This window comes from Emiliania huxleyi, assembly GCF_000372725.1.
Source record: "Emiliania huxleyi CCMP1516 chromosome Unknown EMIHUscaffold_19, whole genome shotgun sequence".
Lineage (NCBI taxonomy): Eukaryota > Haptophyta > Isochrysidales > Noelaerhabdaceae > Emiliania > Emiliania huxleyi.
In genome coordinates, this window is record NW_005200690.1 from 816,835 (window position 1) to 844,237 (window position 27,403).

At 66.6% G+C, this 27,403-nt stretch overlaps 9 protein-coding genes across 9 annotated transcripts; 3 read left to right on the forward strand and 6 right to left on the reverse strand.

Annotated features, from left to right (window-relative positions):
* Nucleotides 1-1,153: 1,153 nt before the first annotated feature.
* On the reverse strand, nt 1,154-2,002 carry EMIHUDRAFT_203574 (hypothetical protein; the record flags this gene model as incomplete). Its single annotated transcript, XM_005782477.1, has 3 exons — nt 1,154-1,168; nt 1,538-1,748; nt 1,857-2,002. The coding sequence occupies 3 exons, from the start codon at nt 2,000-2,002 to the stop codon at nt 1,154-1,156; spliced, it is 372 nt and encodes a 123-aa protein (XP_005782534.1).
* Nucleotides 2,003-3,768: 1,766 nt separating this feature from the next.
* EMIHUDRAFT_203575 (hypothetical protein) lies at nt 3,769-4,510 on the reverse strand (the record flags this gene model as incomplete). The annotated part of the gene is made up of 3 exons (XM_005782478.1): nt 3,769-3,871; nt 3,975-4,287; nt 4,471-4,510. The coding sequence occupies 3 exons, from the start codon at nt 4,508-4,510 to the stop codon at nt 3,769-3,771; spliced, it is 456 nt and encodes a 151-aa protein (XP_005782535.1).
* A 2,286-nt stretch (nt 4,511-6,796) lies between these two features.
* On the reverse strand, nt 6,797-8,093 carry EMIHUDRAFT_203578 (hypothetical protein; the record flags this gene model as incomplete). The annotated part of the gene is made up of 5 exons (XM_005782479.1): nt 6,797-6,938; nt 7,050-7,399; nt 7,472-7,495; nt 7,568-7,666; nt 7,878-8,093. 5 exons carry the CDS (start codon nt 8,091-8,093, stop codon nt 6,797-6,799), a joined length of 831 nt encoding a protein of 276 aa, XP_005782536.1.
* Nucleotides 8,094-10,881: 2,788 nt separating this feature from the next.
* EMIHUDRAFT_203580 (hypothetical protein) lies at nt 10,882-13,572 on the forward strand (the record flags this gene model as incomplete). The annotated part of the gene is made up of 8 exons (XM_005782480.1): nt 10,882-11,534; nt 11,604-11,685; nt 11,769-11,854; nt 11,904-12,003; nt 12,076-12,122; nt 12,217-12,784; nt 12,864-12,938; nt 13,003-13,572. The coding sequence occupies 8 exons, from the start codon at nt 10,882-10,884 to the stop codon at nt 13,570-13,572; spliced, it is 2,181 nt and encodes a 726-aa protein (XP_005782537.1).
* A 613-nt stretch (nt 13,573-14,185) lies between these two features.
* EMIHUDRAFT_309748 (hypothetical protein) lies at nt 14,186-14,449 on the reverse strand (the record flags this gene model as incomplete). Its single annotated transcript, XM_005782481.1, has 2 exons — nt 14,186-14,321; nt 14,397-14,449. The coding sequence occupies 2 exons, from the start codon at nt 14,447-14,449 to the stop codon at nt 14,186-14,188; spliced, it is 189 nt and encodes a 62-aa protein (XP_005782538.1).
* Nucleotides 14,450-16,354: 1,905 nt separating this feature from the next.
* EMIHUDRAFT_415375 (zinc-binding oxidoreductase) lies at nt 16,355-17,523 on the reverse strand (the record flags this gene model as incomplete). Its single annotated transcript, XM_005782482.1, has 1 exon — nt 16,355-17,523. The coding sequence occupies one exon, from the start codon at nt 17,521-17,523 to the stop codon at nt 16,495-16,497; it is 1,029 nt and encodes a 342-aa protein (XP_005782539.1). The 3' UTR covers nt 16,355-16,494.
* Nucleotides 17,524-18,373: 850 nt separating this feature from the next.
* On the forward strand, nt 18,374-23,525 carry EMIHUDRAFT_449770 (hypothetical protein; the record flags this gene model as incomplete). Its single annotated transcript, XM_005782483.1, has 16 exons — nt 18,374-18,919; nt 19,152-19,319; nt 19,431-19,559; nt 19,664-19,738; nt 20,096-20,308; nt 20,483-20,584; nt 20,669-20,700; nt 21,091-21,193; nt 21,362-21,613; nt 21,731-21,826; nt 21,980-22,101; nt 22,245-22,278; nt 22,448-22,498; nt 22,583-22,981; nt 23,378-23,435; nt 23,506-23,525. 16 exons carry the CDS (start codon nt 18,374-18,376, stop codon nt 23,523-23,525), a joined length of 2,400 nt encoding a protein of 799 aa, XP_005782540.1.
* A 103-nt stretch (nt 23,526-23,628) lies between these two features.
* Nucleotides 23,629-24,175, reverse strand: EMIHUDRAFT_203585 (hypothetical protein; the record flags this gene model as incomplete). The annotated part of the gene is made up of 2 exons (XM_005782484.1): nt 23,629-23,726; nt 23,782-24,175. The coding sequence occupies 2 exons, from the start codon at nt 24,173-24,175 to the stop codon at nt 23,629-23,631; spliced, it is 492 nt and encodes a 163-aa protein (XP_005782541.1).
* A 538-nt stretch (nt 24,176-24,713) lies between these two features.
* On the forward strand, nt 24,714-25,428 carry EMIHUDRAFT_63804 (hypothetical protein; the record flags this gene model as incomplete). The annotated part of the gene is made up of 2 exons (XM_005782485.1): nt 24,714-24,955; nt 25,026-25,428. The coding sequence occupies 2 exons, from the start codon at nt 24,714-24,716 to the stop codon at nt 25,426-25,428; spliced, it is 645 nt and encodes a 214-aa protein (XP_005782542.1).
* Between the last annotated feature and the right edge of the window lie 1,975 nt (nt 25,429-27,403).

The following is a 27,403-nucleotide window of genomic DNA, read 5'->3' on the forward strand; positions in this document are numbered from 1 at the left end:
CTGTTCCTTTTTACCCATCTCACAGTCGAGAGGTGTCCGTTTTTATTATTATTATTTAGTGATAGTTTAGTGCGCTATTTAGTGTGTGTTCGAGTGCGTGTGTAGTGCGTGATTAGCGCGAATTTAGCACATATTTAGCACATATTTAGCACATATTTAGCACATATTTAGTGTGTTTTATCTCCATTTAGCGCCACATTTAGTTCACTTTAGGTGCGGGCAGCTGCAGTACATTTAGTGTGGGGGTCCCGCATCTTTAGTGCGGGCACGCATCTTTAGCACGGCTTCCCGGCCACACCACAGCTAGCCAGGGCCGCGTGCTTTGCTCCTTGGCTGCCAAGAATGCACCACAAGAGATGCCTGGCCCCTGCCCTCATGACCCAAAGGCAGGCTCCCAGTGAGGCTAGATATGCAGCCCTCCAGAGCAAGATCTCCCGACTGAGCACAGGCACAGCACCGATTCCCGAGAGGAGGACCAGCACAGTTGAATGCGCCACCGCAAGCACCACCTCCGACCGCACAACCCATGCTGTGCCCGTGACCACCAGCTGTAATAGAGTGGAGGTGAGGGTCGGTCTTGGATTTTCAAAGCCGCCCTTCCTCACCTCGATGATGACCGTGTCAAACATCACCGCGGCGCAGTCGCTCGCGTTGAGGCACAGCTTGAGGTCCTCCACCTTGGTCGACGCCGGCAGGTTGAGCGTGCCCCTCGCCTCTCCCTGCTGCCACGGCAGCGCCACCCTCGTCTGCTCGGCCGTCTCTGCCATCGCAGTAAAGTCGTTATGTTCACGCCCCGCGCTTGGCAAACGTTTTGCCGCTCGCTCGGCGGGCCCGGAGAAGCAGCCGGAAAGCACCTTGGATGTTGATATTCAGCTGAAGAACCTTGTTCGGTTGGGGATGGGACGGGGAACTTTTGCGAGTGGGCAGGGAACTGCAGGGGGAGAGGGGGAGGGAGGCCCAGCGAGGGGCTGCGGCTGGATCCTACTGCGCGGCTGGACTAAAGACGCACTAAACCTCGCTAAATCTGGATGTAAAGTCGCAGTGAACTCGCGCTAAATTTGCGCTAAATTTGGGCTAAATTATTTGCGCTAAATTCGTTTGCGCTAAAGTGCACTAAAGATGCAGTAGATAAACACTTCACACCGCACTAAATTTAGACCCAAGCGCCCTCCAGGAGACCGGAGGGCTACGAAGCCTTCACACTCCAAGGGGCTGCTACTTGGGGGGGGCAGGGGGCAGGGGGCAGGGCGGGGGTCTCGCCGATAAACCCGCATATTAAAAACGGGCGTCATGTTTTACCCCACACCCAGCCCGCGGCCGCCCGCAACGTACGACACCTTCAAAACTAGAAAGAGGGGGGGTCGATAACGGCACTCGCGCACGATCTCGCGTTCCGCCCTCAGCTCCTGCGGGGCGTGCCACAGACAAAAGAGAGACACAAAGATCGTCAACAGACAACACAGTCGCTGATACAGGGAGTCGCAACCGCGCACACCGCGCTCACCGGTGGAGTCCGGGGTCACCGGGGTCAGCTCACCCGCCAGCTCGGTCGTTCAGAGTGCCGCTTCGAGTACCCGCACTTCTGACACAGCCAGAGGGGGAGGTGGCCGTGGTTGGTCGCCATCCCCATGCCACTCCCGCACATGGGGCAGACCTCGGTCTGCGCGTCCTCGCCGCGGTTGGTCTGCGAGGTCGCCCGCGTCCTCGCCGCCGCCGCCGACGGAGTCGGTGTCTCCGCCGCCCTGCGCCTGGGCGCCGGCATAGGAGACGCGCCTCGGTCGCGTGGGGCAGCCGAAGGCGGCGCCGGCGCTCGCGGCGCGCCTCCCCCGGCTGCGCCGTGCGGTCGCCGGTCGGACGCCGGCACGTCTAAAACGTGGTGCTGCTGCGGCGCGACGCCACCCTCGCTGCTCGGCGCGGCCGCAAGCGCCTCTGCGCCCCCCGACGGCGGCATCTCCCCCGGCCTCGAGAGCCAGCCTGCCGCGGCAATCTCCTCGGCGCCCATTGCCGGCTCCGACGCAACCTCTGACGCCACCGCCGACACCGCCGCCGTCGCCGCTGCCCAAGTCGGCATGTCCAGCGCACCGAGCCGCCGGCGCGTCGCCTCGCCCGCCTCCCCCCCCTCCTTGTCATCGCTCGCTGCCGCCGCCACGTCCGCAACCCCATCCAGCGCCGCCGCCGCCGTGCGCCACACCGGCGTCTCTAGCCACGCGGTCCAAGCCTGCCGCGCAGCCTCCTCCGCGGCCTCCGCGTCCGTGCCGGCCGCCGCAACGGCCCGGGCCACCTCGGACACCGCCGCCGCCACCGCCGCCCACGTCGGAGCGTCGAGCTTCGCGAGCCACGCTCGCTCCGCCACCTTGTCCGATAGCAGCGTGCACGCTGCGGCCTCGCCCGCGTCGCAGCGGGCCTCCAGGATCGCCTCCGCCGCCGCCGCCGCCGCCGCCTCCGCCACCACCGCCGCCGCCTCTCCCCACGTCGGCGCGTCGAGCTGTGGCAACTTGGCGAGCCGTGCAGCCCTCTCTGCGCGCGCCTCGGCGCTCCCCTGCGTCGCCTGCCGCACAAACGCCGACCACGCCTCCTCCGCCGCCTTCGGCTGCGTCGAGGCGGAGCCACCTCCGCAAGCAGGCGCTGCGGCATCGAGCTTCGCAGGCCGCTCGCTCTTGGCCGCAGCCGCAGCCGCCGCCGCAGCCGCCGACGTCTCGCCACCCAAGGGAAGCTGCAGCTTCCCAAGGAGCGCCTCCCTCGCAGCCGCCTCGGCGTCAAGCGAGGGCGGCTGCGCGCGCGGCGGTGGCGGCAAGGGCAGCGGCGGCGGCGGCGGCGGTAGGGGCGAGAGTGGCGGCGGTGAGGGCGGCAGCGGCGGCGGCAGTGGCGGTGGCGGTGAGCGCGGTGGCGGCGAGGGCAGCGGCGGTGGCGGCGAGGGCAGCGGTCGCGGTGGTGAGGGCGACGGCGGCGGCGGCGGTGGCGGCGGTGGCGGTGGTGAGGGAGGCGGCGGCGGTGGGAAGGGCGGCGGCGGCGGCGGCGGTGGCGGCGAGGGTTGCGGCGGTGAGGGCATCGGTGGTGGAGGCGAGGGCAGCGGCGGCGGCGGTGGCGACGAGGGTTGCGGCGGTGAGGGCATCGGTGGTGGAGGCGAGGGCAGCGGCGGCGGCGGTGGCGGCGAGGGTTGCGGCGGTGAGGGCATCGGTGGTGGAGGCGAGGGCAGCGGCGGGGGCGGTGGCGGCGAGGGTGGCGGCGGTGAGGGCATCGGTGGTGGAGGCGAGGGCAGCGGCGGCGGCGGTGGCGGCGAGGGTTGCGGCGGTGAGGGCATCGGTGGTGGAGGCGAGGGCAGCGGCGGCGGCGGTGGCGGCGAGGGTGGCGGCGGTGAGGGCATCGGTGGTGGAGGCGAGGGCAGCGGCGGCGGCGGTGGCGGCGAGGGTTGCGGCGGTGAGGGCATCGGTGGTGGAGGCGAGGGCAGCGGCGGCGGCGGTGGCGGCGAGGGTGGCGGCGGTGAGGGCAGCGGCGGTTCTGGCGGCACGGGTGGCGGTGGTGGCGAGGACAGCGGTGTTCGCGGTGGCGGCGAGCGCGGCGGCGGCGAGGGCAGCGGCGGCGGCGGTGAGGGCAGCGGCGGCGGCGGTGAGGGCAGCGGTGGTGCCACTGCTTTCGGCGCCGGCGGTGGCGCCGGTGGTCGCGCTACAGCTCGCGCCGGTGTTGGTGGCATCGGCGGTGGGGTCGGCGGCGGTGCTGGAGCCGCGGCCGTCGCGACGTCCGCAGAAGCGCGACTGCCACGGTCGCGAATCAGCTGCAGGCCGGCCGCGAGTGCGAGGCCGGTGAGAGCGGCCCCGCAGCCAAAGGCGGCGGTAAGGGCAGCAGAGGTGGCGAGCGCTTGCACAGGGTGGCCCTCTGCACGCGGTGCACGCGGAAGGGCTGCGAGATCGGTGCTGGCGCGGGCCTTGCGCTCTCGGAGGGCCTCTTTGGCGGCCGCGAGGCGCTGTTCCGCCGACTCACGCCTCGCCGCTGCCCCGGCCGCGAGGCGCTCCGCCTCTGCCGCCAGCTTGGCCGACTCCTCCGCCGCCAGCCTCGCCGCGTCTGCGAGCCTCTTGGCCGGCTCGGAGCCCTCCTCCGCCGCCAGAGTCGCCGCGTCCTCCGCCGTTAGCCGCGCCGTCTCGGCGAGTCTCCTCGCCGCGTCCGCCTCGCGCAAGGCCCGCAGCGCCCTCCCACCCTCCTCCTTTGCAGCGGCAGCGCAGTGCCTAAACTCCTTTTCGGCAGCGCGCACGGCGGCGTTGCGCGCCTCGCCGCTGCCAAGCAGCCCGTATCCTCCGATGGCGGTGACGGGCCCGGCAGCCGCCAGTGCCGTGAGGACAAGGTTGCGGCGGGAGGCAATATGCTCAGCCCGTGGATCGTGCAGTGTGTGGTCGTCCCGTGGATCATGCACGGCCGTGGCCAGGCTGGAGCGCCTTGGTCTCACGCGCGGTGCTTGATGCAGCGCGGCTGCTGCACCTTGCAGCGAAAGCAGAAGAACGAGCGGGTGCGGCCGCATACCGGCTGGCCTGGGCGTGCAACTTCAGTCGGCCTCAGTGGCGCGTGTTCTCACCAGAACAGTGCCTCCGCGGCGCTGCGGCGGCGCCCGAAAGGCCGATCCGACCCGGCAGCCCCCCGGAGCGTGCATCCAAGCGTCCGCCACCGCCGGCTCAGCCCCGGCTCGACATGACTCTGGCCCGCGCGGGGTCGCCGACGGCGCCGAGTCGGCGCCAGAGGCACGCCCGGCGGCCGGATGGTCGCCTCGAGCGCTGAGCGGCTGCCGCCACGGTCACTTACGCTCGAGTTGCGCCAGGTGCGCCTCTCGGTGGCCCGGCGCGGCCGCACGTGCTCTCTGTAGATGTCTGCTCTCACTCGACGGCAGGCGTGCTCCGTGCTCTCGCCCGATTCTCTCCCTGCCGCCGGCCTCCGCCCCCGAGCGACCGCCGCCGCACACCGACTATTGCCGGTATGACTGCCGTCCCTCACTCAGCCGTCCGTTTGTCCTCAGCGCTCGCACGACCGACGTTCTTCCTCCTCTGCGGCCTCGCTCGGGCCCGCTCGTCGACACGCGCAACCAGCAGACGCCCGTGTCGGAGCTTCTGTGCCGGCTTTGAGCTTCCATCGCTGATGGGGGCACGCCCGGCCCGGCACTCTCGCACACCGTGGAGCGCGGCACCGCGCGCGCTCACGCCGCCCACCTTTGCTGCCTGCGCAGGTGCGGCTCTGTCCCGGCGGCTCACTCATCGAGCACCTCACGGCTGCGCGGCGGCTCACTCATCCGCACCACCGCGACCGGTGCGCCATCCCACATCACGCCTCTCGCCCACGTCCACCCGCACATACACTCTCTCACTCTGTCATGAGTAGTCTTCAATCGACACGGTCTCTTGGAGTAGTCACATCAGCACCGGCGCCGGCACAGCGCACCGCTACACTCGCCTCCGTTAGGTTGCAAACATCGCCCTCAACATCCGCTTGCGCCTCACACGTCCGGGGGCAGTGTCGCGTGAGCCACAGCTTAGCACCGACGCCAGGCTCTTAGCTGTTAGCTCTACGTGTACGTGTGTGTGTGGTGGGGGGGGGAGGGCGGCGTAGTCAAAAGAAAAGCCTCAGTCGAGAGAGGCTAGTAGCCCCTTCGAGTGCGGGCTCCGCGCCCGTCTTGTCCTGGCATATAAGAGAGGCGAATGGGACAGGGGTTGAAGGGGTACACGCTTGGTACCCGGCCGTTTTTCGCGTTTCTCTACAAAACTGTGTCCAAGCCGAAGGCCCGAAGCGCAGGTCCGAGCTCGACATGCGACCAACGTGGTCCCGCACACCAGTGCTCGTGCTCGCACGTGCGGCCGCCTCTCCTGCTCGACTACTCGTGCTCTGCCTCTGCGCGCTCGCTGCGTCCGTGCCACTTCTTCGCTGCCTCTCGCCGCTGCTCCTGTCCTTGACTGCGCCTCGGGTCGAGGCGCCAGCAGCAGCGTCAATGGAGTGGCTGGTCCACACTGCAGCAGCGCCGCGGGCGGACGCGAGAAGGCAAACGCGACCGTGCCGATGAGCGCGAGCAGAAGCAGCGGGAGCGCGGGGCAGCACGACGGGTCGGGCAAGTTCTTGGCCCAGCGCCGCGCCTTGCCCATGCTGCCGCCGCCGCCGCCGCCGTCGGCGTCGCCGACCACAGGCTCGTCGTCCGGCGCGGCATCGTCGTCGGCGGCAGGGGGTGGGGGGTCGGCGGGCACGTCCTCGTCGTAGCCGTCGTCATCGGGATCAGGAGTGGCGTATCGCGCGGTCGACATGCCGGCGAGCTCGTCGACCGTCGAGTAGGTGCCTGCGACCGAGCACGGGGGTGCGTGACGCTCGGACCGACGCATGGGACCGGCTCTTCCGCGCGTCGAGAGCGGCGACGCTTTCGAGGCGCGCGGCAGAGGCCCGCGGCGTGCTTCCGAGCGCGTCCGCGGCCGCGACGCGGCAGCGGGAGGTGCCCCGCCCACCAAGGCAGCCGGCCCGGCCGCTGCGGGGCCGTCGCGGGGGCGCAGGCGGGCGGGGCGACCTCAGATTTCGCGGCTGGCAGCGGGCGCCGCCAGCCGGTGAGTCCCTGGACTGTCCTGGTGAGCGAGCTCTGCTGGCGAGTAAGGCACATACGCAGAGCCCGAGTCCTTCTCCCTCTGGGTGGGCGGGGCCTCTACTCGCCCGGAGCGAGCTGGTGCGGATTCGCTGACGCTGTATGATTCATTATACGAGGTCATTCGTTGTTTTGAGGTCGTTGTTGTTACTCTGTTCGACGTAAAGAAAATAGCCACGCCACGCTAAAGACCTGTAGACCTCAGCTGAACCCATCCTCTCCCGCCTCTGCTCTCCGCGACCAGTAGCGCTCCCCGTACTCACACCCGAGCTCCATCGGCGCGCTGTTTCTGAAGGTGACGTCGGCCGCCAGCGTGCTGACTGGCCGGCTCGGCCGCGCCACACTCGGTCGGTCGGGGTCTCGTTCGAGGCGCTGCACGAGCACGAGCACGTTGCGCGACCGCGACTCGGCGCTGTACTGCGAATCGCCGCCGCCGGCGCCGCCCGCCAAAGACATGGCCAGGTCGTTGGACATCTGCCCGATGTTCATGATGGAGAGGTCGCCCTGCTCGCGGCTCGGCACAAAATAGCGCGCGCCCCCCCAGTCCGGGTCCGGCGAGATCGCCTGCACGCGCCCGCCCGCGTCGCGCTCCACCTCGTGGCCCGCGATGTGGCGAACGCCGCTGCCTGGCGCGAGGAGGTCGGCGACGCTCCACAGCTGCTGCTCGAAGAAGACGCTGGTGTCGGCCGAGCGCAGCGCAAAGCCGACCGTCTTGCCGCCCTCCGAGTCTGCCGCCATCTCCATCCCGCCCGCCGCGTAGCCGCAGAATGCCACGCCTGCGGGCAGCGTCACCGAGTCGACGCCCTCCGCCAGCCGCACGAAGAGGCCGCGCCCGGCGCCTCCGCCGCCCGCGAGCGAGTCAGCGACCTCGAGCACCAGCCCAACCTCGGGCAGCTCCACCTACGGCGGCGTGTCCAGGACGTGTCTTGGACCTGCCCTCGAGCCCCCGACCCCGCCTCGGGCAGGCTCGACCGAGCAGACGAGCCCTTGCAGCCCCTTGGCCGGAGTCGGCCCGTCGTACACTGGCGGCGCTGCCTGCACTAGCTGCGCCTCCCCGCCGTCGGCGAGGGCCTAGGGTTGGGGAAGGGTTCAGGCGGTGAGGGTGAGGGTGAGGGTGAGGGCGAGGTGAGGGCGGTGAGGGTGAGGGTGAGGGTGAGGGCGAGGTGAGGGCGGTGAGGGTGAGGGTGAGGGTGAGGGTGAGGGTCAGGTGCGCCTCCTCCCCGCGGTCGGCGAGGGCGAGGAGCTCGTCGTCCGACATCGAGAGCAGCTCCCGCTCCGACACCGACAGCACCTCCTGATCGCACACCGACGCCCCCACCTCCCCTCCCTCAGAGAGGTCTCCCTCAGAGAGGTCGTGTTGAGGCTCGCACATCGCGGCGCGCAGCCCGCCCCGCCCTGCAAGCTGAACGCCGCATGGGGCGGAGGAGGGAGCGCCGAATCGAGCGGAGGGCGCGCCGCCGCCTGCGCCCCCGCCAGCGAGGAGGAGCCGCAGCAGCATCGCGAGGAAGGCGGCCAAGCCCTGCCCGCTGCTCCCAGAAGCCGCCGCCCCGCCGCCGCCCGCCGCCTGCAGTGGCAGGGAGGGCCACAGTGGCCAAGGGGGAGAGAGCGGCCGCCACCCACTCGCCGCCCCGCCTCTCTGCACCGTCAGCTTACTAAAGAGTGGGGGCGCTCACGCGCGCGCGGCCGGCCCAGCCACGCACACCCCGCGGCCTCCCGCACCGCCCCCTCTGCCCACGCGGGGCTCTCGCGCGGGCGCATTCGTGCGGCCTCGGGAAGGGGAGGGGAGCCCGGGCCGCCGCCTTTCGCCGCGGGCGGCCAATGTCGCACCGACAAAAACAGCGCCGCCCGACGGATCAGGGGCGGGCCGGAACGATACGGCGCAGGGGAATCTGCCTCGCCGCCTTTCCGCGAGCGCCGGGCGTCTGGCGGCGCGGCGGCAAAACTGGGAGGCATGGGATGTCGCCACGCCTTTACATCAGCTGTCGCCAGTGGCTCGAGGCGGCTGACAAGAATCGTGGCTTTTCGGATCGCGGTCGGGGGCGGGCTGCGAGGGGCCGTGATGCGAGGCGGGCGGCGTGGAGACCCCTGCGTGCCCCGCAGGGTGCACCGGCCCACGGCGTCACACCTTTTACCGTGTACATCACGCGGTGCTCTCCCTGACTCTCTGTGGGATAGCAGGTGAGGTAGCGACGGCAGACCTGGAGCGATAGAGGAGTGCTGGTTGGGCAGTCACGCGCGGAGACGCATCTCGTTTTTCTTTTGAGAGCGCCTTCGTTGTTAATAGTACAAACCCAATGGTCCTCTGCGAGCGGTCCTTCGTTGCAGTCGCACACACGCACATGCCACTTTTTTCTTTTACCTCCAGACTCGCCTTTCTTCCTTTTAGCCACTCTCGACAGGGCTGGGGGGGGGGGGGGGCTTGGGGGGGGGGCTGGGGGGGAATATCTGGCAGCGGGAAACGGCCGCTCCGTAACATCGAGTAACAAACGCCCGCGCTCCGCCGACGCAAGCCGACGCAAGCGAGAGAGAGAGAGAGATTTTTAGCAATACCAAACGCAAGCGCGAGATATCTCTACAAACCGGCCTGCGTCCCTCACAGCTCATCACTCTGCGATGCTGCTCCACGAGGCAGACCCGCTCGGCTTCACTTGCCGCCGGGACTGTCGGGCGGACGGAGCATGCCTTCAGCCCTGCCCCGCGGTCAGCATGGACCGAGAGGAGTGCCGGCGGAGCTGCCGCCAACGGAGAGGGTGCAAGGCATTCACGTACAACCGCATGCGCATGTGCTTCCACAAGGACGCGGTGAACCTCCCATGTCGCCCTCCTGCAGTCCCCCATCCGCGCTCCGCCTGACGCCGCACTGTCCGCTAGGCGAGGTTTGGCCAGGAGGATCGAAAGCATCACACTGCAACTTGCGTGCGCATGCCACCCTTTATGTCCCGGTGGTTCGTCAACAAGAGCTTTCAGGGCGTGTACCGACTCGGGGACCTCATCCTCTGCAACGGCGGGCCGAATCACTCGTTGGGGCTGGAACATTTCTTTTGCGCCGGCCTCGACCCAGTCAATGCGCACCGCTCTTGGCCGCATTCTATTGGCGACCGCTACGCACGGTGGGCCGCGAGTTGCAGCGCGCTCAGCCCTTGCTCGTGAGGTGATCCCTCGACACGCCACCTCCTCCCCTCCAAGGTATGCGCGGCGGACTCGCGACGTCTCTGCATTGGTGCGGGCCGTTGAGCACAAGCTGGCGATCGAGCAAAACGCGACTGCCTGCCGAGAGGCTACAGCCGAGAGCGATTGCGAGCCGGACATCACCAGCTGCGGAGGGGAGAGGCCCGGCGCGTCCGCGTGCGTCTTTCACCTCAGGTTGGGCGAGGTCTTCACCGACCTCCCACCCCACCGGACGGCGAGCCAGCTGTGGGAGGGGAAGAACAAGCAGGGCGACGCGTTCCGCGAGGCCTTTCACGAGCGCTACATCCAAACACGGGCGTTTTTTGATCGCGCGCTGCGCCGTCTGCCAAACGGAACGACTCACGCCGTCCTCGCCGGCAACGCCGACGCCCTCCTCACCCGTAACAGCTCGGGTCTGGACCCGGCGCAAAGATCTTTCGAGGACGCGGCGGCGGCGACGCTCGTTCAGGGAGGCTCGCGCTGTGAGTATATAGGCGCGGCGCCTTGCGGCCGAGTACACCACGCTGCTCCTCCGCTGGCTGTCGTCGAGGGGGCTGCCTGTCGAGCACCACCGCAGCTCACGGCTGCCCGGGTACCGCGGCGTCGACTGCGACTACCTCTACATGGCTCAGGTGAGATGACGCGAGATATTCTCTGCACCTTCTCCATACCCCGCTTGCACAGGCGAGACGTGGCCATTGTGCAAGACAGAGGACCAGGGTCGAAATTCGGACCTGCTCCCAACAGGCGCGCTGCTTCGTCGTCAGCGGCGGCTCGTTTGGTCGGTCCATCGCGCAGGTCGTGCAGGCGCGCGGCGGCACGGTGCTGAGAGGTGACGTGCCGCACGATCCGTTCACCGGCGATTGGTACGGCAAGGGTCGGAGGCGGGTTTGACACACGACTGACCAAGATCCAAAAGAATTTTACAACAAAACTCCCTCGCACAACACTGGGCACGGGACTGGCGCGCACTGGCAAAAGAATTCAGAGAGCAAAAAGAATTCAAAACCTCGCGCTGGTCATGATTCAACACAGCTTCAGCAGCGCTGGCTTCATCGCTGAGCCTTGCTGCCACCAATCCTGTACAGTGCACCTGTAAGTGGAGGACGACAAACTCCATGATTGCTCCATCACCTCCGCTCCCGTCTCTGCCGTCAAAGCTGAGCATCGGCTCCGAGATCATCCACGACCTCTCGCCGCTGCTGCACTCTCTCTTTTTCGAGACAGAGATCAATTTCGGCGGCGAGGGCGGCGTCTACGCGGAGCTTCTGCCCAACAGGGACCTTGAAACGCTCGGCCGAGGACGTGTGGCAGGCGTCGAAGACGGTACCACCTGGCCGCAGCCATACCTCGGCAGTGATCACGCCGAGGAGCCATTTTCAACGCAAGAGCTCGGACAGCACCGGTCAGCCACACTAGACCCTCATGAGCCAGCACCCATGATCACCGACTACAGGCCGTGGAGCGCGCTCTTTGGTGCCCGGCTGTGGGTTGACAATGCGACCGCGCCCTTTCCGGCCAACCCGCACTCTTTGAGGGTGGCTGGCGGTCCGGGCGTTGGCGTCGCCAACCCGGGGTACTGGGGCATTGCCGTGCAGCCTGGAAGCGCCTTCAACCTCTCCCTGTACGCCAGAACTGGCGCGGCGGGCGTGGCGGTGCGGCTGCGCGCCGTGCTGCGCAGCGTGTCGGGCGGCACAGTCCTCGCGGAGGCGGAGGTGCGGCCGGCGCTGTCAGACCCGTCCTCGCTGGCGGCGCGGCCCGGCTGGGCGAGGTACACGGCGACGCTGCGGGCCTCGCCTCACCAAGCTGGGTCTGCCAGGAGGGCCTCCGCTGCTCGGAGGAGTGGCATTGGTGGCGCGAGGGCAAGCGGGGCGAGGGGCGGTGGGGCGTCCGCAAACGCGCGCTTCGAGCTGCTCATCGACGTCGGCGGGGCGCGGCCTCTGACTGGCTACTCACAACGTGGGAGCGCGCCTCTTTTGCGACACTGCGCGCCAGCGCCTCTTAGGCGGCCTCTTTCTGGCTCGATGCCGTCTCTCTGATCCCTGCGGACGCCGTCGGCGGTCTCTTCCGGCGCGCCGCTCCTCTGAGCACGTGCTCCGGGAGACATGCCGAGAGATGAGCCGAGATCTGCCCGAGATAGGCGCGACGCCTTCGAGCGGCTGCAGGCAACGCGGCCGGGCTTCGTGCGTGCACCGGGCGGAAACTACCTTGAAGGCATCGCTGATCGCAATCGCGCAGCTGTCCCCCGCCGCTGAGCCTTCTCGGAATGTTGCCGCACAGGCACGGGGCTGCGCACTCGTTGGGACTGGAAGGCCACGCTCGGGCCGCCCGCCGCGAGGGCAGGCCACTACAACTCTGCGTGGGGGCGACCGCTACCCCCAGCCTTCGCCGCCGCCGCTCCCTCCACCGCCCCTCGCCTCTCGAGCTGACCTGTCCGAGGGACATGCGCACAGGTACTGGGTGACGGACGGGCTCGGCTTATTCGAGCTGCTCACGCTGTGCGAGCTGCTGCACTCGACGTGCCAGATGAGCATCTACACCGGCTACTCGATGGGGCGCAGGTACGTGCCCGTGGCGCAGTCGGAGACCTTTGCGCAGGACGCGGTCGACATGCTCGACTTCGCAAACGCCGCGCCAGCCTCGTCGCCGTGGGCGGCGGTGCGCGAGCGGATGGGGCACGCCGCGCCGTTTGGCCTCTCGCGCGTTGAGGTTGGCAACGAGGAGCGGGACATGTCGGGCGAGGGCTACCCAGCCCACTACGAGCTCATCACGCGGAGGCTCTGGGCCGCGTACCCTTCCCTCCACATCGTTGCGAGCGGGCGGTGGGGACCTCCCATCGAGGGCTCGCCGTGCCTGACCGGCCAGCGGTGCGATCTCTGGGACGACCACTACTACAGACCTCCAGACGTGATGGCGGCCATGGGAGGCGAGTACGACCGATACAACCGCTCGCTGCCCAAGGTTTATGTGGGAGAGTTTGCGGCGAACGGCGCGACGGGCGCTTCGTCGCTCGGACCGGCGGTAGGCTCTTGCCGAGTGGAGCCCGTTCGTTCGTTCCTCAGGCGGTGCGAAGCGGTCCTTGCGCGCGGCGCTCGCGGAGGCCATCTTCATGATCGGCTTCGAGCGCAACGCGGACGTTGTCGTCGCTTCGTCCTTCGCGCCGCTGTGCAACAACGTACGCGGCACGCTGTCCCCCTAGATGCTGAATGTGCGATTCGCGGCCTCACGTGACGCGTCAGTCGAGGCTCAGCAGAGTCACGGTGCAGCCGCTCGTGTGGATAGGCACGCAGTGGGCGTACAACCTCGTCAACCTCAACAGCAGCCGCCTCTTCGTGCTGCCCTCCTACCACGTGCAGACCCTCTTCTCGAGCGCGCTCGGCGCGCACACGCTGCCCGCGACTCTCACCCCGCCGTACGCGCAAGGGGTGAAGGCTTTCTCACGGCGGCGAGGGCTCTCGTCATCGAAGCCGCCGCAGCCGCGGCTGACGACGGCACCCCCCGCCTCCCGGTGGATCGCGACGGCGTCGATGGACGCCCGTGCGCGCCTCGTCAACCTGAAGCTCGTCAACTATGCGCCGAACGCGCGGCCGGTGGACGTGGCGTGGAGCGGCGAGCGAGCGTTCGCGCGTGTCCTAAACGCGACCGTGCTCACTGCGGCGTCCGCCGACGCGCAAAACAACCTCTCGATGCCGGATGCGGTCGCACCCGCCGCGCTCGACCCGCCGCCGGCGCTCGGGCCGACGGGGCTGAGCATCGCGATGCCACCGTGGAGTCTCGTCGTGGTGACGGTGGCGCTAGACGACCAATAGCACTGCTTGCTCTGTCCCTGACCACAGATGACATTTCGGCACCCGCCCAGGCTTCAGTCTTCACGTATGTGGTCAAGTTGTGGTGGCCTGGTGGCTGGTGCGCGCGAGCGCGTATCACAGGCGCGTATGCAGCCGCGAGCCTGAACTCTTTTCGATGTCGTTGTCGAGCCAAAAACGCACAGAGCACACATATGTATGTAAAGATTTCGTCACGAGGGAGGGGGGAACCCTGGAAAGGAATCGGAAACGAATCGGAGAAACGAATCGTTACTCGTGAGAACCGCCGCGGAAACACTTAACGCATATTGCAATATGATATAGAATATGAGCAAGAGTCGAATAGGAAACGAGATGGACACAACGACGCTCCGACCCTCCGATGGTTCGAGCTTGCCGCCAACGCCACAACGGGTTCTATCTTCGACTAGTAGTGCGGGGTGTGTGTCGATAGGCGCACGGGGAGCCGGCCTGGTCCAAGCAGGGGCTCGCGGGAGGGCGGCGTGGCGACATGGCGCGCGTAGCGGACGGCGACAAGTCGGCTAGCAACTCGGCCGCGGCGGAAGCGGAAGGTGGCGAGACGGCTGTTGGTGGGGGCTTGGCGCGCACTGTCCTCTCACCGGCCTCGCACGTGCGGCGGGAGGTGCTCGGCGGGCATGTACTTGCTCATCTCTGCGGCGGTCGTCTTGGAGGCGGTCAGCATCACGATCCGCTCCTTGTGCTGCGCAGGCAGGAAGGCCGCGATGACAGACCTGGCCCAAAGGACGGGGCGGGTGCTCGTCAGTCGTCGTGTGGGCGCAGGGTGGCGGCGGCGGGGAAGGACGGACCACACAGGGCTAAACAGGCTCGGTACGTTGACGATGAGGATCTTTTGAACCATCGGAGGGAAAAGGCCGCCGCACGCCTCCTCCACCGGGGAGAGGTACCTGCGGCCAAAGGGCGCGCGCGCGCGGGTGGGGCGCGGGACCGGCAAAGACGCGGGCGGGGTGCGTGTGGCGAGGAGGCGGCGAGGCGAGGAGGCGGCGAGGCGAGGAGGCGGCGACGCGAGGAGGCGGAGGCCCCACGCGCACTTGTTGAAGACGGATCGCGCCCGGGACCAGAGCGAGAAGAAGCCGGACGGGCAGGAGAGGTCGTGCACCATCGACCAGAGGCCAATCTCGCCGTGACGCTGCGCGTACCGCTCGCACTGCAGCCAGCGCCACTGCGTCACGTACAGCATGTACCGCGTGAAGTCGGACGGCGTGACGAGCGACGACTCCCTCCGATCCGGGTCGCCCTGGCCGTAGCGGAGCTCATAGCAGCCGATCACGGGCAGCGAGCCGGGCTCGGCCGCTGCGGCCGCCGCGGCCGTCGGCGGCTCGAGCGATGTCGACGCAAAGACGGGTATTACGGGCATGACGTCACGGTGGTGCGGAAAATCCTCAAAGGAAAGCTGCTGTGAAACGATGTCGTCCTTGATCGCCGCCATGCCGAGCTCCTTCCGCCGTCGCACCGACACCTGGTACATCTCGGCCGTCCGCTCGTAGTCCCAGCCGAACCGATCGAGCATCATGCCGATGACGGCGTCGTCGCCGCGGTCTCCCTTTGGCACGCCGCACATGTCACGCACGCGTTCGACGCCATGGTAGAAGCGAGCCTGCTTCCAGGGCACGCTGGAAGCCGCGCGCAGCGCCGCTGGGACGTCTCCGTCGTTGGCGTCGGGCATGGTTGCCAAGGCAACAAGAGAATCCGCGTCGCGTTTCTTTTCACGTAAACGCACAACCCCGGCCCCGAAATCGCACAGTGATGACAGTGACTTTTCACGCTTTTTTCCCTTTCTTTGCCCCGATATATTTTCTTTTACGACACAGGTACACCATGCTAGACGCCTACATCCAATACTCATACGTACACACCACATCATGATCGTCGGTAATACAGCGTGTGCGTGATTAGTACACACAACAGACTCCACGGCAACATGCTAAACATCTCGATCACAGCACAGGAGGGAACTCAGCGGACAGTCAGCCTGCCAGTCAGCTCGCCCCCACCCACACGGCCTCTTCTTCCTTCACTGCCTCCTCCTCCTCTTCAACGCGCGGCTGTGCGGGCTGCTCGGGCGGCGCAGCGGCCGCGGCGGCCAGGAACGTGACGCCGTCCGGGCCGCCAAAGGCCCTCGGGTTGGAGAAGGGACTACCGGGACAGCCCGAGCCGTACCTGCATGCGCAACATTCGGAGTTATAAGAGCAGAGAATTGGCGGCCGAGAGCTCATGTTCGTGTGTAGAAGGAAGCGGGGCCTGAAGTCGAACGACGACTTGAACTCCGCTGGCCCTCCGAAGCTCCTCTTGACGCTCGCGGCTTGGCTTCGGGTTCGGGTTGGGGACGCCGACAATTCTGAGGAGGCCGTCGTCGCGAGCGCCACGCAGCGTGTGCCTCCGTACAGCCTCCGATTCCAGAAGGGATTCCCTGGCCTGCCTGTGCCGAATCTGAAGTTGTCCCGGTCAGCACACATAACTACGCCAAAGATCAAAGCAGCCGCTCTGCTGCGCTGCGTGGGGAGCGCATGCGACATCGTCGCTCCGGGCATTAGCGGCTGTGGCGTGGCGAGCATTAGCGCTGCCTGTGCGGGTAGTGCGAGCAGCACCAACAAGGGCATTGCAACCGTGAAATGGGCCGGCGTGCGAAGGGGTGACTTTTCGCGAAGGTTTTTTAAAAAGAATTTTACCTAGGCAACCACACGCAGCACAAGTTCACACAGGCCCGTCACAGTACCAAAAGAGGCTAAATAATTCGTAGACAAGCTAGCAAGCTGATCGGTACTTGTAAAGGTATTGCTAAAAATCTCTCTCTGTACTCTCTCATAAGGGGGCGACCCCACCCACGCCGCGGGGAGTTCTTCATGCCGAAACTGCGAGGCGGCGGCTACCTCCTGCATAGGACCCCTACTCCCTCTCCATGCTCTCCGAGTGGACGCCTCTGAGAGAGACCACGGTCTTTCCCGTGCGGTGGCCCTGCCCGAGCGTTTCGCTGTGGCCCGCCAGCGCGTCGGGCACCTCGCTGATCCCGACTAGCCGCAGGCCGAGAACGGGGCGGAGCTGGCCGTCCGCCACCATCTTGGCTAGCTCGTCCATGTCGGCCGCGCGCACCTCCTGCATGAACATGTGCGACTTGGACGAGCTGAGGCAGCAGCAGCACCACGGCGAGCACGCGATCGCGCACAGGCTGCACGGCACGCACTCCGACTCCGGATTGGGCAGCGCGACAGCCACGTGCGACCCCTTGGGCTTGAGGAGCCGGTGCCAGCCCAGCCGGCCGACGGCGTCGATGATCTTGTCGTAGCGCTCGCCAGCCGCCGCCGCAGCCTGCTCGACGCTCTCCTTCTTGTAGTCCACGACCGCGTCGGCGCCGAGGGAGCGCACCATCGCAACATTCGCCGTCGAGCACACACCGGTCACGTTCGCCCCCATCAACTTGGCCAGCTGCACGGCAAAGGTGCCAACCCCGCTGGACGCGCCGTTGATCAGGACGCGCCCGCCCGTCTCCACTGGCCTTCCCGTGCGGAGGGACTGCAGCGCCGTCATACCTGCCGTCGGGAGAGCCGCAGCCTCCTCCCAGGTCACCTTCTCTGGCTTACGAACCAGATTCGTCGCCGGGACAGAGATGTACTCCGCAAAGGCGCCGCACTTGGTGTCGGCGGTGCCAAACACCTCGTCGCCCTCGGAGAAGTTGCACTCCACGCCGGAGCCGACTGCATGGACAACGCCAGAAAAATCCATGCCAGGGATCGCCTGCCGCCCAACAGCTACACGGATGAGGAACGGGCGGCCTGTGAGCATGTGGTGGTCTCCGGCGTTGACAGAGACGGCAACGATGCGCACGAGGACGCTACTCGCCTCGAGCTTTGGGAGCGGCACCTCCTGCACCGAGAGCTGCTCGGCCCCGCCGTATCCTGCCTGGCACACGGCCTTCATCGTCGGACAGATATACTCCTCTCCGCTTTACACTGAGACTGTAGTCGCCCCGTGTCTCACAGTCTCAGCAGACAGAGGGTTGGGTTGGGCAGATAGGGTTGGGCAGATAAGCGAGCGCGAAGGGCGTCTCGTGCCTCTCAATTGCTGTATCACGATGCCAAAAGAATTTTTCGGCGTGAATTTTTTCTTCAAATACAAAACAGTAAAGAATCTTTTCGGTAATGATCTGGTTAGCTCACGGTTCGCGGTTCACGGACTCGGGGCGGGGGCTAGTCGGTTCACGGTTCACGGTTCGGCCCGACGCTGCCCCGCCTCGTTCGTTCACGGTTCACGGTTCGCGGCGGGTGTTGCGGGAGGAGTCGGTTCACGGATCACGGTTCACGGACTTGGGGTGGGGGCTAGTCGGTTCACGGTTCGGGGTTCACGGACTCGGGGCGGGGGCTAGTTGGTTCACGGTTCACGGTTCACGATTCCGGAAGAGAAGAACTAGCGAGGCGAATGACATATTCGACACCCTCGAAGACCATCTCGGCTACGGTTCCGACTCCGGCTCCGGCTGGTAGTCGACAAGCTGCCGAGCGCAAATCACTCTGTTACACATTTCTTGTTGGCTTCTAAAAATCTCTCTCGATTCCGGCGTGAACTGAGACGGCTGGTCGCAAACCCTGTCAGCAGTCCTCCTCCAGGGAATGTACGTAAGAGCATACACTGAGAGGGCCCTTAGGGCCTAGAGAACACCCCCCTCTCCCTCTTCTCCCAGAAAGCTCGTAGTACCTTCCCTAAAAAAAGAAGGGTGGCCCGTAGAAATTTCACGCACGCACACCGGATGCCCATCGGGTGCGGTGGTCGTATGGTGACCGTCTACCTTCTCTCGTGCTCTGGCGGCGTGGCGATCCGCCACAGCCCACCAATCATGTCTCTTGCTGCACCTCAAGCAGCTTCGGTGCTCGACCAAGTGGCAAGTGGGATGGCTGCGGTCTCTGAAGGCCTGACGTCGCTGTCGCTGATGCCAGACATTCTGTCGCTCCCAGACGGCCTGTCGCTCCCAGACGGCCTTTCGCTGCCGTCGCTCGCCGCCGAGCTTGCGGTCGCCGCCGAGCACGCTGGCTCTCTCGTGCCGCCGGAGCTCTGGAGCAACGCGCCGCTCTTCGGCACGGCGCTCACGCCCACGGCCGCCCTGCTCCAGCTCGGTGTGATTGGCGCTGCCGCTGTCGGCGGCGCAATCTCCCGCGCAGAGCTGGATGGCGAGGCGCCGTACGCGCCGGGGACGGACTCGTACGACCCGGCCGCGGCGGACGCGTTTTTCCGCGCGCGGCCGCTGCTAGTGGCCAAGCGCCTCTGCTCTCTCAGCTACCTGACGGGCGGCTTCACGGCTGGTGTGCTGTGGGACTGGCTCGTGCTGGGCAAACTGCTGCGCGACGAGGAGTACAAGGCGCTCAAGGCGTCCGAGCCGAACCGCGCAAAGGAAGCGCTAAACCTGTGCGAGCAGCTCGGTCCGACCTTCATCAAGCTCGGGCAGGCGCCTGATGCTCCCGCCGCCGCAGCGCCCGCCCTCATTGCCGCCGCCGCCGCCGCCGCCGCCCTCATTGCCGCCGCCCCCGCACCCGTACTTCGCCGCTGCCGCGCAGGCGCTCTCGATCCGCACCGACCTCATCCCCGAGGCGTACGCACTCGAGCTGCGCCAGCTGCAGGACGCGGTGCCGCCCTTCCCCTCCTCCGAGGCGTTTGCAGTGCTGCGGCGGCAGCTGGGCGTGCGAGACCTCACGCAAATCTTCGGCGAGATCACGGCGGCGCCGGTCGCCTCGGCGAGCATCGGGCAGGTGTCTCGGCTACCTCTCGGCTACCTCTCGGCTACCTCTCGGCTACCTCTCGGCTACCTCTCGGCGAGCGTCGGGCAGGTGTACAAGGCGACGCTGCGGGAGGGCGAGACGCAGGTGGCGGTCAAGGTGCAGCGGCCTGGCATCCTCGCAGAGATCGCCCTCGACCTGCACGTGCTGCGGCTGCTCACGCCGCTGCAGACGATGTTCCAGAACGCGGTCAGCAGTAGTGACCGTGGTAGTTTACAGCAGTAGCAGGCAGTAAAAGACAACTTTAGTAAGCAGTGGTGGAATCGGTTCTTCTCCTCCTCGCTGCTCAACAGGTCAACGGCGTCCAGACGCAGCCGGAGGACATCGCGGTCGCGCTGCAGCTCGTCGATGAGTGGGGCCGCGGCTTTGTCGCTGAGACGGACTACCGGCTTGAGGCGAGGACACGAACGCACACACACACGCACACACACACACACACACACACACACACACACACACACACACACACACACACACACACACACACGCACACACGCACGCACCCACCCACCCACACACACACACACACACACACACACACACACACACACACACACACACACACACACACACACACACACACACACACACACAGTGACCACACGCGCACTGGGTCTTGCACTTTCAACGCCGTGCGGCCTGTCCTTCTAGACGTGGAGTCGCGAGGGTTGCTTGGCCCTTGCGTCACCGCCCTTGCGTCTGTGGAGAGGCGTCCCTTACCTTAGGCGAGGAACACGGCGGGGTTTGCTGCGTCGATGAAGGCGCGCGGCCTCGACGCGGTCTGCGCGCCGGTGGTTGTGGAGCGGCTGGTGCGCGATACGGTGTTGGTGACCGAGTGGGTCGACGGCTCGCGCCTCGACTCCGACGCGTCGCCCGACGTGCCGCGGCTGTGCGGCGTCGCGCTCAACGCGTACCTGACCATGCTGCTCGACACGGGCGTGCCGCACCCGAGATCGCCTGAGATCGCCCGAGATCGCCCGAGATCGCCCGAGATGGCTCGGCACGGGCGAGCGCCGCAACGGGTGATCTCGGACCCATCTCGGGCGATCTCGCTAGGCGTGCTGCACTGCGACCCGCACCCAGGCAACCTGCTGCGCACGACGGACGGCAAGCTCTGCATCCTCGACTGGGGCATGACGCTCGAGGTGCCGTCGAACCTGCAGTATGCGCTCCTTGAGTTCATCGCGCACCTGAACGTCGAGGACTACGACGCGGTGCGGCTCGGGACGGGTGGCAGTGGTGAGCAGCCTTCAGTAAAAGATCGGACCCCACGCCCCACGCCCAAGCAGGTGCCTCAGGACTTCATCAACCTCGGCTTCTCGCCGGAGGGGTGCGCTTGCTTCCACAGATGGGGGGCCCACAGAGCATATGGACCGGGGTCCCCCTAGCCCCCGGGGTGTGTGTGTGTGAAGAGCCCCCCGAACCCACACTCCCTAGCGGCGCATATGTCTCTCCTCTGCGTGTCGCATACCGCACGACACACGCTTGACACAAACAGCACGACCCCGGGCCCAGATCGCACGCACGGACAGTCGGAGAACGGGCAGACAGACAGAGATCGACTAGTCGGACAGGCAACGCCGAGTCCCACGGAAGGCTAGCGCGAAGCACGCGTCGCAAGCTGCGACACGCGCTTCACACACGGGGAGAGATGTGCAACACAGTCGGGCCGGCAACACACTCGTCGTGCAACACACTCGTCGTGCAACTCCTCGAGCAGGGTGTCCGCCGAGCGGCTCAAGGCGTCCGGCATCACCGACGGCCTCTCCTTTGCCTTTCGGCAGCTGAGCGCGGGCGGCGGGCCAAAGAAGATTGCCGAGCGCGTGGAGGGAGAGCTCAAGCAGCGGTACGGCGCGGAGCTGAGCGGGCCCGAGCTCGAGAAGAAGGCGCAGGCGGAGCTGCTCGCGGCGATGGAGGCGCAGCTCGCCTCGGAGCAGCTCGCGCGAGATCGCCCGAGATTGCCCAGATGAGCCGAGATGAGCCGAGAGTAGGCGCAGCTCGCCTCGGAGGGGGTCGACGTCAAGGGCGTGACCAACGTGATGGAGGAGGTGTCGCGCCGCAACCGCGAGCTCTTCGCGCTGCCGCCGTACGTCCTCTACGTCGCACGCGCCTTCTCCACCCTCGAGGGGATCGGCCTCTCGGTCGACGAGGACTACGCAATCGTGCAGGAGTGGTTGCGCTCTCCTCCACAAGTCTCAGTCGACGCGTTCAAACCAGCCCTCGGCCCAACAGAGCACGGGCTGGTCACGCACAGTGACACGCGGCACATCTCTCTCGCCTCCTCCCTCTCTGTCTCTGACGACCACGAGGAGGACCACGGCCGTTGCGCCCCCGCCGACCCTATCTCCCCCCGTTCGCAGGAGTGCTACCCCTACCTCGCTCGCCGGCTCTTCACCGACCGCTCGCCGCGCTCCAAGGCGGCCCTGCGGGCGATGCTCGGCCTCGACGGCCCGGCGGTTCGTGCGCCGTCGGCGCTTCCCTTCGGAGCGGACACCGTCGGCGTGGTTGTGCCGACGGCCCAGTCGTCCGCGCGCGGCAACGGCGGCGGCGGAGGCGACGGCGGAGGCGGAGGCCTCTCTCCCTCGAAGCTGGTCGAGATGAGTGAGCAGTTCCGCGAGGCCACCGCGGCCACCGCGACGGTGGACCGAGGCGCGGGCCAGTCGGAGGCGACGCGTGAGCTGGCCGGGCTGCTGATCCTAGAAGCGGAATACGTAGCCATGCATTCCAACCAGTGCTCGAGAGGACACGGACTCCGCTGTATTCGACCGTACTCCGCTGTGATCACCGTATTTGTGTCGCTCGTATTCTCACGGCGCTCTGAATACTCTGCACAAGGCCGTACTCCCGCCCTAATGTTGGTGTATTAGCATGTAGGCTGCTGATCGACCCGGAGGGGTCGACGCTGCAGGTTGTGCTTCGCCCCGCCGGCCGGGCTCCGGGTCTTGCAGCGTGAACGCCGGGGCCACTGCTAGTCTCGCAGGGGGTGTGGTGACGCAGAAGAGAGCCCACCTTCGCTCCGCCACTGTGCGTGTGTGGGGAGACATGCAATTTTCCATTACCCTTGTCCCTACCCTTAGGACATCCTTGTGGAGGAGAGCGCACGGCTTGGCGATGCCGCGGTGCGGCAGGCGCGAGATCAGCCGAGATCAGCCGAGATCAGCCGAGATCAGCCCAAGCTGGACGAGACTTGTCAGCGCGCCGTCGTGTGGCAGGCGCTGCGTACCGCCTTGGTGGACACGCCAGCCTCGCTGGTCGCGCCCCTCGGCCTTAAGCCGCCGCCGGCCCTCGAGGCGCTCCTGGCGGCGACCGACGAGGACGAGCGCGCCCTCGCCACCGCGTCAGAGATCGCCGAGCTTATCGGCCCGCGCGTGCGCCAGGAGCTGGGCGCGGCCGCGAGCGAGCCGCCGCTGCCGACCGCCGTGGCCGAAGCGGTCGGCTCCCTCCTCGCGGATGGAGGCGCACGCGGCGACGTGTGGCGCGGCGTGCAGGGCGTGACGACTCTCTCTCGCCGCGTCGGGGCGCTCATGCTGCGCCGGGGCGTGCAGCGCGCCGAGGGCACTCCCGGCTTGCCAGCGGCGGCTCGAGAGGCGATCATCAACGGCAACAAGGCGGTCGCCGACGCCATCGAGCCCGCCGGCCCCCCGGCGGACGGCGGCGTCTAGCTGCGGGGGATCCGCTCCTGGGTGCGCCCATCTCTGTATCTATCTCCCTGTGGTGACTGGTGTCGCGAGGGGTCCATTTGTTTCTTTATGTTTCTGACGGTACGAAGAGTGGCACGCTACGGCACCCCCGACTCAGCGAGAGCGGAGAGAGCCTCACCACACTCCGCCGCCCCACTGGCAGCCGCGGCGGCGGGCCACTCGAGGCGCCTCCGCCGCCCTACTCCAGTCACACGCAGCGGCGATTCCCCCGCTGCACAAGAGGCGACACACAGCTCCCACCCCGCGCACTCGCGCAGCACCGCCCGCGCCCTCTCAGCGCAATCGCCGCCCGCCAACCCGACGCAGCCGGCGGCGCAGCGGCTGCGGCAGCTTGCGGCGCGCCTGCGGGAGGGCGTCGAGGTCCGTTTACTATCAGTACGATGTCTAGACTATCTACGGGATTGCCGTGGGGGGGCCTCCATGTGTCCATGTAGGCGGTGCCCTCTGGGGATGAGTGTGGTGCGGGGAGGCGCCGGGGGTCTGGCCCCTGGGTGGCGTCCTCTGGAAAGGTATGCGCAGGGGAGAGGGCGGTCCCGCATCCCAGGGCGAGCTCTCGCTCACCCGATATTGACGTGCAGCGACTCTGCGGGCCGCGCGTTGACGAGTCTGGCGGCGGCGGCGGCGGCGCTGATCGCGGCCAGCGCCTCGGAGGCCCCTGGAAGACGCGGGACGTGTGTGTGAGGGTGGGGCGGCGGGCCGAGAAGAGAGACCCAATTGAGGGAGGCTGCCGTCGCTCTTGCCGCCTCTCGTCGGCAGCAGCAGTAGCGAGCCCGTCTCGCTCGCGGGCAGCGTAGCGTGGGGCGAGAGCCGCCAGGCGGACGAGGCCAGCTTCGACACGCCGGCCGACGAGATGCCGGATACGGCTGCGGCGCTCAGGAGCTCTATCGCAGCGTCCGGCGCGGTGCGATGCGTGACCGCTGCTCCGCTCCCGTGGTGAGGCGCAAAGGAGCAGAGCGTGGCGTGCATTCCGCCCCACCGGCGGAGTTTTTCGGTCGAGTCCGGCCCGCTGGCCTGGAGCGGCTGCCCGTCTGCGTCCACTGGCCGGAGGTAGAGGCTGAACCGCTCATGCTCACGATTCCCGTCAAACTCGGAATGCCGCGGCATACGCGGCGACTCGGCCGGCGACAGCCAGCGTGATACCTCGCTCCTAAGCCCCGCGGTCTGTCGTCCATGTGGGAAGGAGAAGTCGGGCAGGGTGAGGGCGAGCATTGAGGCGGCGCCCCGGCTTCCTCGGCCTCGGCCGTCGCGGTGAACGTCGCGGGGAACTTTCGTTTATTTTTCTTCTTCGCTTTGGCCGGGGCGCCTGTGGTATCGTCCCAGCCACTCCGCTGTGAAGACCGAGGGCCATTTGTCGCTCTCTTCACGAGCTGCGAGGAGTGGCTGCGGCAAGCAGACAGCACCAGCGCGTTACTCGCGCCGGCGGCGCTGGAGAGTCGCAGCCGCGCGTCGTCGGCGCTGCTAAGAGATCAGCACCATGGTGATCCACCTCCTGAGTCTCGCACTCGCCTTCCACGGCAGCACCACCGCCGCTCGCCCAGCCATCACAGCCAGGTCCGCCGCCGCCGTCGCCTCGTCCACCGCTGCTTCAAAGGAGATAGACGTTGAGGCGATCGGCAAGTATGCGGGCGCGGTGGCCGTGCAGATGGGTGCCGTCTCTGCCACGTTCGGCGCGGTCGATCTCGCGACCGACGCTCTCGGCGTGACGCTTCCGTGGCAGGCGGTCGCCGGACTCTTCTGGGGCTTGTCTCTCAAGAGCCGCGTCTTCTCGCCTCTCGACAACGCGCGGCCTGACCTCAAAAAGGCAGTGGATGGGGAGGCGACCCGCGGCTTCAACGACCGGATCATGCCAAGCTGGACGCCGCCGGGTGTGACCTTTCCGATCATGTGAAATCCGCCGGCACGATGCACAGACAATCGTTGCCACCCCTTCCACAATCACAGCATTTGGCGGTAGGTGGGTTCTGGTCGTCGGACCTCTCCGCGCGCTCTCGTCGACCCTCGTGTGGGAGGCGACCGGCATGCACTTGCTCAACCCGGTGCTCCTCTGCATCATGCTGCACCTCTCGGTTGGCGACACGTGGAACACGGTCAACAATGTCGAGCGCCGGCTCGGCGCCGCGGTGCCCGGCGTGGCGTGCGTGCTGGCCTCGGCGTGTTTCGCGGCCACGCAGTTCTACTCGGTGTCCGAAAAGGCGGGAAGCCTGCTGGGGCTGACGGCTGTATGGATCACAGTCGCTGGCTTGCTCATCGCCGACACGTGGCGGATCAACGCCGCCGAGGCGGGCAGCAAGTGGGAGGGAGAGCCGCTCTTCCCGGTGAAGGGCGAGGTGGCGACGCGCTTCTGGTTTGAGAAGTAGCGCGCGCGGTCGGGTGGACAGCGCAGCTCCGTTACGTGGTTGGCCAGCGCTACTATCACAGAGGGTGGGCGCCCCTGCGTGTCGGAGCTGTGTGCCTAGGTTTGCGACGTCGATCGTTGTGCGTCTTTCAAAAAACGTGTGTTTAAAACGAAACCAAGACCTCAAGGCTTTGGGCATGCGCTCGTCCGCTCGAGACCTCGAGGCACTCTGTCTCTGACGTCTGAGGGCATGTGCGTTTTGCAAAAATCCTCTCATTTTCTCAAAATGTGACCACTGATAGGTTTCAGTGTGTTGTCTGTGGTATGTGGAAAAAGAAAACGGTCGCCAAAATACTCTTCGAAAAAGGTCACCTCTCTAGCACCTCCGGCTGCCGCACGCACATACCCGCGCCCCCACACCACAACACACACGCACCCTCTCAAGCGATCAAGCCTCCGCCTTCGCCTGTGCCAGAAGCGTACGCCACGCCGTGCAGGCCTTCTTGTCTTTCCACGTGCCAACGCCTGCTCCGGCACTCTCAAACTTTTTGGTCAAGAGGCGGCAACAGCTTGAGCACGGCCTCTGGGCATTTGGCCAGCCTCGAGCTCGCCTCTTCGATCACCTTCGCATCGAAAAGAACGGCCGCAGCGACGAGGGCGATCCCGGAGCAAGCCTTGACGAGCGGCGGGTGCGGCTCTCCAAAATGGGAAAAGTCGTCCTCCCACACACCCTCAAACGCGCACTCTCCCTCATCGGAGAAGAGCAGCAGCATTCCCCATAGCGCGTCGTACGGCGACCCTTTGGTCTGCAGCTGCCGCTTCACCTCGGCGACGGCGAACTCGATTGCCTTGAGCTCGTTGCAAGCAATGTCATGCTGCCGGTTGACCGGGCGGCCCGAGGCATGGCGGACAAACCGGTCATTCATCTCGAATGCGAGCTGGCCGACGATGGTGCACTCGCCAAAGCTCTCCCCGTGCATCGCCTGCTGAACCTGTGAGCACACGAGCATGTACAGTGCGGCAGGGTAGGACGGGATGTAAGGGGCGTAGCCATGATCGCCGATCATGGCGGGATCGGTCAGCCGTTTCTTCGTCACCCACCACCGATTCTCGTCCAGCCGCTCGCCGAGGTAGTAGGTCGTCTCGTCGTCCAACTCAATCGTCGGAACAAGGAATCGGCAGCCAGCCGGCTCCTCTGTCAGAAGATTGTATTCATTCGACTTTGGGTGCGGAGGCTCGAATATCTCGGAGAGTGCCGCTGGAGAGTCGGCCGGGTGCTTCACCTGGTATGACTCGCCTGCTGGCACCTTCCAGTCCCAGCGCTTGTCGCCACCATCTAGTGGCTGAGACCACCTCACGATGATGAGATGTTCGCCATCGTTGTCCTCCTCGCCCAGCACCGTGCCCGTGAGAGTGCCGAAGCGCGGAAACGTGACGGTGAGCAGCTCGACAGCCTTCTTGGCACGCTTCTTGGCACGCTTTCGCGGCGGCATTTTCCCTTCGCGCCCAAATGACGAACGCTAGGATTCCCGCGTGTGAAGGGAATTCTTACGTCATTGTGCTATCTGCGCCAGTCCGCGCCCTTCTGAGGCTCGCTGGCGCGGACGTCGCTAGGCACACGCCACGGCACAGAGGTATTAGATAGGAAGAAAGAATTGTGTCTGTTGCCTGCCTGCCTGGTTGGTGGCACAGGCGGTCGGTCGGTGTCGAGTCTCGGCCGACTGCACGCTAAAGGCTACACGCTCGCACACCACTTGCAGAGTGGCTCTCCCGGGCGCTCAGCCCACGGCGGAGGCACGCCAGGCCCCGGGCAGCCGGCCGTCACTCGCCTAAGCGCCTAAGCGGCCTAAGCGGGGGGGTGCTTAGGGTGCTTAGGCGCTTAGGCGGCCCTTGCGAGCGTGGCGGCGTGGTGGTATCGTAATACAAGTGACTCCGATGACACACATGATGCTCTTGCTAGTGTCATTGCTCAGAGAGCAGCCTCACCGCGTCGAAAG